General features: G+C 36.5%; 1 protein-coding gene across 8 annotated transcripts in view; it reads right to left on the reverse strand.

The window, feature by feature from the left end:
* Window positions 1-586: 586 nt before the first annotated feature.
* LOC107856235 (D-lactate dehydrogenase [cytochrome], mitochondrial) overlaps window positions 587-11153 on the reverse strand; it is a 75372-nt gene continuing 64805 nt past the window's right edge. For 6 of the 8 annotated variants that reach the window (XM_047398859.1, XM_047398855.1, XM_047398860.1 and 3 more), the window contains 2 exons: window positions 1371-1414; window positions 587-878 (listed from right to left, as the gene is read on the reverse strand). In XM_047398859.1, the coding sequence (XP_047254815.1) occupies window positions 759-878; window positions 1371-1414 (164 nt within the window). In that variant the 3' untranslated portion in view covers window positions 587-758. Of the gene's footprint in view, window positions 879-1370; window positions 1415-1564; window positions 1736-11153 lie in introns of all 8 variants that reach the window. The other 2 variants (XR_007046730.1, XR_007046729.1) reach the window with 1 other exon arrangement.

Genomic DNA, 11153 nt, shown 5'->3' on the forward strand with positions numbered 1-11153 from the left:
TGAAAGGTAAAAACGTCATGTTAAATAAAAGGAACAAGTCCAGGAGGAAAAGAGTTGTATGCACAAAATTCATACAAAATCAAATTCCTCTTCACCCAAATGTTCCAAATACAACAGATTGTGTGGTCTTCGTTAAAAGAAGAAAATGTCTTGGGAGTGATCAATTACTTGTGTGTGTATCCTCTCTTGTAAGTTATAATTAGTCATGCCTTCAATCATTCTGAAGTACCATCCACAGCCATTTGAAAGGTAACTACTAAATTAAATTGTTCAGTATGTCACTTCAATTATAACTCCTGCACTAAATTGTTTGGTTTGATGTTTACACCAAATGTGGGAAAATATTTACCAGTGTGCGTGGAAGCAGAGGCGGAGTAGGGGTTCATCTGAACCCCCTTCGTCGGAAAATTATGCTATATATATATATACATAGTTAAAATTATTTTTTATGTACATATCGTAGATGTTGAACCCCCTTCGGTTAGTTCGTATGTTCACTAATGAAACCCCTGATTGAAAATTCTGGCTCCGCCACTGCGTAGTTGAGCATAAAAACTCAAAAGGCTGTCATAAGAAAGAGAACAAATGAACTGTTGCAAACTTATTTAATCTGAGACCTTACATTGTTAGCATCTTGCATTACCAATGTCACTTCTAGCATAGAGGAGGCTTTATCTAACATAAAATACAATATCACAACAGATATTGGAGGGGGGGGGGAGGGGGAGGGAAGAAAAGGAAACCATTTCACAGCTATCTCAGAAGCAAACGTTAGAGGGAATAAGCTTGCCGGGATTCATGATATTGTTGGGATCTAAAGCATCCTTTATCCTTTTCATTGTCCACAAATTCTCGATCCCAAGTTCTTTTTCAAGATACTGAAAATATAATGAAATAAAAGTCAGTTAATAACATGTCTTAGTATATTAGGATGCTGGAAATTAGTTTAGGTAAACAAGAAACAAGACATACAAATTGAATCTAATGCCAATTTAATCAAAGATGAAGTCAGACAAACTTTAAATATCCAAGAATTAAGCCTTTGTTCAGCTATCGAATGTCGAAAAAATAAATCAATTCTCCTTGTTTGCGAAAAGGTTCCCCCTTATTGCATTGAACATAATTTGTGTTCATTTAGCCTTTCTCCCTTTTCTTCCCCTTTTTGAGGTCCGATAATGTCTACAATTTCATTGTCATCAAATCTCAACAGAATTTGCTCCTGTAACCTAAAACACATGCTGTGTTTTTCTAGTGTACTTTGTGGACAACGTACGGTTAACCCGACATTCATCACTAATCATGTTTATGTGAACAATTAATATCATTCTATTTGTAACACATCAAAGCCAAATAGTGTTTGAACATCGTACCTTCATTTTCCCAGTACCAACACCATGTTCTCCAGTACAGGTGCCTATTCGGCAAAAGAAAGAAAATGGTTAAAAACCATCCACATGCCTTAGATGAAATAGTACTTCCATAAATTGTGAAAAGAGTCTAGATATAGAACAACAAGAACAGCAACAGAAAGAGTTTCAGGTGAATCCTGAATGACAGAACTTACCGAAGTTGCTAGAAAAACCACGCATGTTCAAAGTTAGCATACAAATAACTTGGATAGAATAATTGTATTGAAAGGTTTTGTATGCGAGGTTGAGACATGCAAATCCACCAGCTGCTCATTGTCCTAGTGGCTGAGGCTGTATTTTCTTGCTGCCAGGCCAACGGTTCACTTCTGGTATAAGGGGAAGAAAATCAAGAGGTTGCGACAAATCCAGGAATCAGACTGAATAGAGGCAGATCCTTATTATTGCAAAGAGACGAGGGGAAAAGACTGATAGCTAAGCTTTCTCACCCCATTGGATCATGTCAGTCAAACAATTTTTTTGGAGATGCAAATTACTGGACAAGCAGACCAAGTAAGATTAAAGCTCAAGGGTCAGATTATGCAGCTCCAGTATTAGCCATACTTATCCTTCACAAAATCTGACAAAATCTGACAGTGATGTACTGATCAATGATCAGCATATCACTCACTGCCCATGGTAACTTTATCCTTCTGATTGTGCTTTCACATGGATTGGAACTTCGGAAAAGGGTTGGATATACCCCTGACTCCTCTACTATTTTCTACTGTTTGAATCAATTCTCTGTTATACTTTCTAACCCCCCTACTGTCCATCAAAGTTCTAAATATACCCCTATTTAACAGGAGTGACATCTCCAATCAAAAGACCCAACCCACAAAGCAAATAACCCAGTCCATTCGGATAACCCATACTCCAGTCGGACCTCCCCCATCCTCGATTTGGACTCAAAATTTCCAGAAACCTTCAATGGAGTTTTTAACTTTCTTCTCAAGTTCTGAAATTGTTTGATATTCACTTTTCAAGCTCTTAATATCAATTTCCCTACAGATTTAAGCAATATCTGGTCGCCATTTGAAGATCATAACCATCAATTTTGAAACTTCAAAGAACTTCTAATGGAGTCTTTAGGTCCCTTTCCAGTTCCAAGCTATCCCCCCTAGTAGCTACAGAGGCGGACCAACGTGGAACATAGGGGGGCCATGTGCACCCATTGAGCTCCGGATGTTTTGTGTATATATGTGTGTATGCCTTAAAAGGTAGATATATAACTAGGCACCCACATATACAAGGCTTGGTTGGGAGCACTGGTTTAGCTGCTGATTTGCTTTGCTATTTGACTATTGCGACATGAGTTCGAGCCCTAATACCAGCAAACATGTTGTTTATTCAATTTTAGCTGATTGAGTTTTCTACCACATTTCCCCCCACCCCTCTCTTTTTTTGCTTTAGTTTCATCCCAATCTCCTTCTCATCCACCACCTTTTTAAACAAATTAAAAATTAAAAATTAAACCCAATCCACACATAGTAGGAGCTTTATTGCACCAGGATGCCCTTCCCTTCCCTGGTTACTCTACCCAAAGCTCGTGCCGTATCTTCTTTTAATTTTCCCCCTTCTTGTTCTACTCTAGCTCATGCCATATCTTTTATTTTTTTGTCCCCTTACTTGTTCTACTCTAGTTATTCTTTTTAACTTTTCTGTCTATTTTTAAAATTTTATTTGAATCAAGCATGTTATGTTCTTGAGGATTATAAGAAATTGCTCTGACAACTTTTAAGATCAAGATACATGAAATGCATTGTTCTCATTAGGGGGTACATTGGTCGGGTTGGTTCGGTTTTTATTAAAAAAAAAAAAAAACCAATCATGTTGGTTTATTAAAACTATAAACCAAATCAAACCAACATAAAATTGGTTTTTTTGATTTTTTTGGTTTTTTCGGGTTTTTTTATATTCTTTAGTTTTTATAATTATATTATGATCGAAGACTAAATCGAATATGTTTTCACTCACGTGCTAATGAAAAACCATAATTATAAAAAAATGAGGAGCAGAAAACTCTCTTGAAACTAAAAAGTGAAATGAAGAGTGAAAAGTTTAGGTTTTAAGTTTATATTGGGTTTTCGATCATTTAATTAGCAATTAATAGACAAATATTACACCTTAAAAGCCCAAATCTAAATATATATCTACATCTACTTTCAAATTATTGAAAATTACTAAAACTAGTTGAAAAAGTATTTAAAAAGTAGATTATAATTAATATTTTATGTATAAAAAAGTTTGAATATTATATATATATATATATATATATTATGTCGGTTTGATTCAGATTTGGTTTGGCTTTTTTTTTTGTTAACACTAAACAAAACCAAGAATGGTCGGGTTTTTTTTTTCTAACGCCAAACCAATCAAACCAAACCATAAGTCGGTTTTTTTTCTCGGTTTGGTTTGGTTCGTCGGTTCGGTTTGACTTGACGGTTTGGTTTGTACACCGCTAGTTCTCATTATGTCTCTTTTCAATTAATTTATTCAAGGTATGTAGCTTAAATTTACATTAATAAAAATGTAAATAATTCTTCTTTCTACAAGATTAGCTTTGCTTGTATTATTAGTGGGGTGATTTTCCTATTGAAAAATATATTGATACTTGAGCGGTTTAATATTTTTGTTGAAAAATATAATTTTTGCTACTTCTCTAATGAAAAATGTGGTTGTTAGAATTGGAGTACGAAGAGGAATAGTATCGAATCCTAAATGGAAAAATGTGCTTGCTCACACCTCGACTAATTCCACGGGATACTTGTCACCTCCCACCAGCAACAAATACCGGGTAAACTCTATCCACCAAGGCTAGAACAGATAGGAAGAAATCACCTAGTGTCTGTCTCTGTTGGGAATTGAACTTGATACTAGGAGAGAGAATGGTATGGTATGGTACAGTATTTGAAACTTTGATATGGTAATTTCGATATTTAATTTTAAAAATACTGTCTTGAGTCGGGGGTCTATCGAAAACAGCATTTCTACTTTTTTAGAGGTAGTGGTATGGACTGCATACACTCTACCCTCCCCAGACCCCACGATGTAGGAATATACTGGGTTTGTTGTTGTTGTAATTTTTAAAAATACTATATCATTACAAGAACAAATTAATTCAGTATGGTTAGGTATTTTGAAGTTCAATTTTGGTATTTTGCGTTATGCTAAATCGATAATCATAGTTTGTTCAACTTCGACAATATATACTCATATAATAATAGAGTATTATGACTTTGAGTTTTCAAAAAACAGTGTCTCAATTGTACAATACTAACACCTTGCACATATAAAAATATATATTAAAAAGAAAGTACAAACAACTCCTCTATTAATCAATTACGTAAAAAAGACATTTCAATCAAAATAGAGTAGTTAGAGTTCCAACGTCTAAATATTTAGTTATATACTAATACTAGATTGAACATTTGTTAGTATTTTAATAATATATATATATGAATTTACTCATGCAACCATATACTTCAGTATGGTCTTCGGTATTGTATGGTATTTATAAAAAGAATCGATGTGCATAATTCCAACGAAATTAGTCGTCATTGTTCAATTTTCCTGTGACCTAAGATTCACCAGTGTTCTTTTTTCAAGAAACCAACACACCATGAGGTTCGGAATTTCCTAGCGAGAAAACCCCAATGAGACTCGCCAAAAACAATAAACACGCGCCCTGACACGCCGCCAAAAGCAATTCTCTGACGAGAGTATTAGATCCATGCACCAATGCATGCAACGTTTCTCGACCACTTTTCCGGTAGTTCCTTTTTCTAGTAGTGTTGCCTCTCCATTCCAAGGCTGCCCATAAATAATTTTCTGATTCTGAGCAACTTTCGGCTAGCAAATCTTATTTCCAGCGACATAAACATTTTTTCCAAATTTTTGGCTACAAAATTCTAATTTCACAAGATGTCTTTTGGATGTGATACTTTTGGCTCCAAAAATACGGAATTGGCAATTCAAGCCCTGTGATCACTTCCAAACTATTAACGAGAAGTTTAAATTATTCGGCTTGGGCTTCCTCGATTTAGCTATGGTGCAAAGGTCAAGGTGTCTAAGATCACTTAAAGATCAAGGTTGGTGTGGTAGATGAAAAGACAAAGCCTAGAGAGGAAGGTGTGAAAGTCAAGAAACAATGGAAGAAAGTTAACACTCAATTATATAATCTCTTATGGTGATTAATTGATTCCAAGTTGATGTCCTTGTTTCGACCATTCTAGACATGACTACATGTTATTTAGTTTGGGAAAAGGCTCACGCTTTATACAGTAATGACATTATCTCCTTTTTATGATGTGATATCTCGAATGACCAATTCAAAGAAATAAGAATCCATTATGTCTACTTACTTGGAACAGGTACAAGCAGGCATGGAGGAATTTGAAACGTTGATGTCAGTCACTACGAGTGTGTAAAAAGAACAAGAGCACAGAGACGGACGTTTCTAGTTCTTACATTTGCTGGACTTCTTATTGACCACGATTTAATATGTGACCAAATTTTAGCTAGTCCTATGGTTCCTACAACTAATGAGTCATTCTCTCTTCTACTTCGTCTTGTCGCGCCTCCCAGTCACAAAGTAGTTTTAATAGAACTTTTAGGCTAGAATATTTACGAGAACGTCTTCTTTGTTATCGACCGAGTTGTCATTTAGTTTTGACTTCTGAGCAGAGACTTTCTTCTCCGGCGATGCTCTAATGTCAATGGCAGCTAAAAATGCATTGGAATTTTCCTATTTGATACCCGATCCTTTCGTTTTTTTTAATTCTTTTGCCTGTTCGATGATTGGGTCCATTCTTGGGATTAAATCTAGAACTTTTCTTGCTTTAATTTAGTTGGGTTTTTCCCTCTTAGTGTTCGTCTCTATTGGGAATAGAACCTGAGACCTTATGGTGCTCAATCCAACTTCATTGAACCACTAGGCCACACGCTCCTTTGTTTTATTTTGAATAAAATATGGACATTGGTCTTTTGATTTAAAAAAAGTCACGAAGTAGTTTCATCACCTACCATTGACTCCACTTTTCTGGTATCTCAAACCATGGACAACAACAACAACAACAAACCCAGTGTATTCCCACCTAGTGGGGTCTATGTACGCAGTCCATACCTCTACCTCTGATGAAGTAGAAAGGCTGTTTCCGATAGACCCCCGGCTCAAGACACGAGATACCACACAAACACATAGTACAGCACAGAAGCAGATTACATAACATAAATACAGCACCCATAAGTAATATAAAACAGAGGAAAGCAAAGGAAAGCACACAGATTCGTAATAAAACATGGAACACGGAAGACGGAATCATAACAGGAATAAAACCCCCACCAAGTAATTCCCTACACTAGTGACCCAAACTGGCCCTAATACTCTGCCGAAATTCGCGCCCTCCAGACCTTCCTATCTAGGGTCATGTCCTCGGTGAGCTGTAACTGTTCCATGTCCCGCCTAATCACCTCGCCCCAGTACTTCTTCGGCCTACCCCTACCCCGCCTAAAACCATCCAACGCTAGCCTCTCGCACCTACGGACCGGGGCATCCATGCCCCTCCTCTTCACGTGTCCGAACCATCTCAATCGTGCTTCCCGCATCTTGCACTCCACTGAAGTCACACCAACCTTCACCCGGATAGTCTCATTCCGAACTCTATCCCCTCTAGTCAGTCCACACATCCAGCGCAACATCTGCATTTCTGCCACCTTCATTTTCTGGATGTAGGAGTTTTTAACTGGCCAACACTCCGCTCCATACAACAAGGCCGGACGGACTACCACCCTGTAGAATTTGCCTTTAAGCTTGGGTGGAAAAACGAATAAATCAATCTATAGAGAATTGACGAGGAGGAGGTCATTTTGGAAAACCTCGACCCAAGTGTAATTATTGTCATAGACTTGGACACACGCGTGACATGTTATATTTTGCATGGACCACCATGCAGTTATAATCCTATTCTCTAAAGGAATATAATGAGCTATTTCAGTATTGAGCAAGTAAGCAGATATCTCCACAAGTAGCCTATGTTTCTTAGCTTGATCGATCATCCCATAATGCTCATATTGCTCAGAGCCAAACAGAATATAATGAGTTCCTTCAGTATTGAGCAAGCAAGCAGATGTCTCCACAAGTGGCCTCGGTAGCACAGCTTGATGCTTCGGTTGCTGTTAATTCTTTTGCTTGTGTTTCACAGTTTAGCACTCTTAGATTATGGGTTGTGGACTCAAGCGCTTCTGATCATATCTCTAGTAGCAAATCACTTTTGTCCGACATTGTTTATTCATAATCTCTTCTTCCTATTACTTTAGCCAATGAGATCCAAACAAAACCAAAGAGCGTTGGACAAACCCCTAATTTCTCATTAGTTCATTATGATATTTGGGATCCTATTAGAGTCAGTTCACCATTAAGATTTCTCAATTTTGTTAGTTTCATTGACGATTTTTCAAGATGTACTTGGGTTTTCTTAACGAGAGATCATTCTGAGTTATTTTCGTTATTTTCTAAATTCAAAAGTTTTTGTGCTGAAATATAAAATCAATTTAGTGTTTCTATTCGTAATTTTCATAGTGATAATGCCTTAGAATACTTATCTTCTCAGTTTTAAAAGTTAATGACTCACCAAGAAATTATTCACCAAACATCTTGTCTATACACCCCTCAGCAGAAAGGAAGACTAGGAATCTCATTGAGACTGCCCACACTCTTCTTCTTGAATCTCATGTTCCGCTGCATTTTTTGGACGATGCAACCCTCACATCTTGCTATTTAATTAATAAAATGCCCTCACCTTCTAAGCAAAATAAGGTTCCCATTCCATATTGTTTCCTCATTCAAGGTTCCCATTCCATATTGTTTCCTCATTCACATCTATACTCTGTCCCCATCATGTCTGTGCAAGCACATGTTTTGTTCATAAAGGAAAAGATAAATTAGCCCCAAAGATAAATTAGCCCCTTGTACTCTCAAATGTTTCTTTATTGGTTACTCTCGAGTTCAAAAAGGTATCGTTGCTATTCACCCGTCTTTGCCGCTACCTCATGTTTTCCGATGTCCATACTTTGATTCTCAATCTTACTATACATCTTCTGATCATCTTTATATCTCTGAAGTCTTGCATATACCTTAGGTCTTACTTGTACCAGCTTTTGAGAACTCTACGGTTACTTCTACATCTCCGGCTGCAGTGCCACCACTCATAAATTATCATCATCATCCGCGTCCAACATTAGTCCCAAATGATTCATGTCATGCGCCAGACCCTATTCGTAATACATCTTTGCCTACTTCTAGCCAACCGACTGCACTTCAAAAAGGTATATGATCCACTATCAATGCTAACTCACATTATATACTTTCTTGAGTTATCATTGTCTATCATCACCCAACTATGCCTTTATATCATCTTGTCCTCCATTTTTTAATCTTAAACTATAAGTGATGCAGTTTTTCATCCAGGTTGGAGGCAGGCTATGACTGATGAAATGCCTATTTTACAGACGAGCGGCACTTGGGAGGTGGTTTCCTTCCTGCAAGTAAATCTACTATTGGTTGCCAGTTGGTTTATGCAATCAAAATTGGTCCCGATGGCCAGGTTAATCGGCTAAAGGCTTGCCTTGTTACTAATGCTGACACTTTCTCTCTCGTATCTAAAATAACATTTGTCTGTCTTTTTCTATCTATAGTTGTCGTTCGTCATTGGCCTTTTCATCAGTTGGACATTAATAATAGTTTTCTACATAGTGATCTTGATAAAGAAATCTATATGGAGCAACCACCGGTTTTGTTGCTCAGGAGGAGTCTGGTAGCCTTGCATGTCAATTGTACAGGTCACCCTATGGTCCGAAACAGTCTCCCCAAGCCTGGTTTGGGAAGTTCAGCACAATAATTTAGGAGTTTGGCATGATTCATAATAGAGCTAATCACCCTATGTTTTATCAACATTTTGCACCAAATCTGTGTATTTACTTAGTGGTTGTGACGATATCGTTATTACCTGCAATCATCAAGATGGTACCACTAATTTGAAGCAACATCTTTTCCAGCATTTCCCAACTAAAGACCTCAACAAACTAAAGGATTTTCTAGGTATTAAGGTTGCTCAATCTAAATCAAGTATTGTTATTTCTTAATGCAAGTATACCTTAGACATTCTTGAAAGGATAGAAATGATGAGATGTAGACCCACTGATACTCCTACGAATCCGAATGCTAAACTCTTAACGGGGCGAGCCACTTAGTGATCCTGGAAGGTACAGGCGATTAGTTGAAAAATTGATTATCTCACAGTGACTAGGCCCGATATTTCTTTTGTTGTGAGTGTTGTAAATCAGTTTATGACTTCCTCTTGTGATAGTCATTGGATGCAGTTATTCGCGCACTCCAACCTATGGCTTTTTAATGATTTTGACCAGACTGAAGCTAATAGTGGTGCTCCAGCTCCCTCGTTCTAGGATATATAAAGTCAGCTCCAAGTAAAGAACTACTCTTCGCGAATCAAGGCCATGAGCATATCATTGGATATACAGACGCTGATTGGGCAGGAAAAAACTTGTTTTTTAGATGATCAAAAGAATTTGATAATAGCGATGTTACATTTAATAAATTTTTTTGAAAAAAATATTATGTAACCACCCTTTGTCTACTTTGATTAAAAATTAAAAAGTCGTGTAAGTTTTGTCCGTTTCACCGACATTTTTAAATCAAAATAAAAATAAATAAAGGAATGTCATATAATTAAAAAATACTAACATTTTACATGTGGATGGTAATATGACATAGTCACATAGTGTTTTTTATCTAGGTGACATGCTTGGTGGAATTTCGTTAAGGAAAGGGGTATTTTTGAGCCAAATATTTAACAAAGGGGTATTTTTGAGCCATTTTAGATAGTTCAGGGGTATTTTTGATCTTTTTCTGAATTCCGTTAGAGGGGGTATTTTTGAGCCAAATATTTAATGGAGGGGTATTTTTGAGCCAAAAATCTAACGAGGGGCATTTTTGAGCTATTTCAGATAGTTCCGGGGTATTTTTGAGCCTTTTCCGATGTAATAATGTAGTTACAACAATTCAATAATATTTTCTCACATATTCAAACTAAATAATCGTATAGATAAAGCATGGCCGGAGTAAATTGTGGTAAAAAGTTATACCCATTTGCTCACGTTTCCTTCTTTTAAAAAATTTAAAATATTCTACTTTCCCATTAATGCTTTTTTTTAATTAATAGGGATTTCTATTAATCAATACCAAAAATTAAATAATTTTACATTTGTTGGGCCAACCCAATCCGAAATAGTGAATAAAAAGTGGGCTTGTACCGGATCCATTGAGCTGGCCCATACCCAACCCTTCGGACATATAACTTTACCATTAATGCACAATTCTTTTTCTTTTCTTTATTACTGGCAAAGTTTAACTTTCGTCACTGATACACGTTTCATCTTAATCAATTACCTTTTGTTTTGGGTTTCATACTTCACATCGTTCAGATTTCTTCAAAGATTACTTTGGGATTTTTGGGGTTATACATTTGAATCTATTTAATTTTATCTTCGTTTTTAGTGCAATATCAATTCGGTTAAGGAAAACAACATCAGTTCCACCCTAAAATTATTTTGAAAAGTCACTTACACACTTATACTAATCGGTGATTCATTACACCCTTATTCTTCTTTTTACTGGAACTAACACCTCCTTGTCAAGCCCAAAATCAATGATAAATTGAGCAATGAAAT

Source organism: Capsicum annuum, chromosome 11 (genome assembly GCF_002878395.1).
Source record: "Capsicum annuum cultivar UCD-10X-F1 chromosome 11, UCD10Xv1.1, whole genome shotgun sequence".
Classification (NCBI taxonomy): Eukaryota; Viridiplantae; Streptophyta; class Magnoliopsida; order Solanales; family Solanaceae; genus Capsicum; species Capsicum annuum.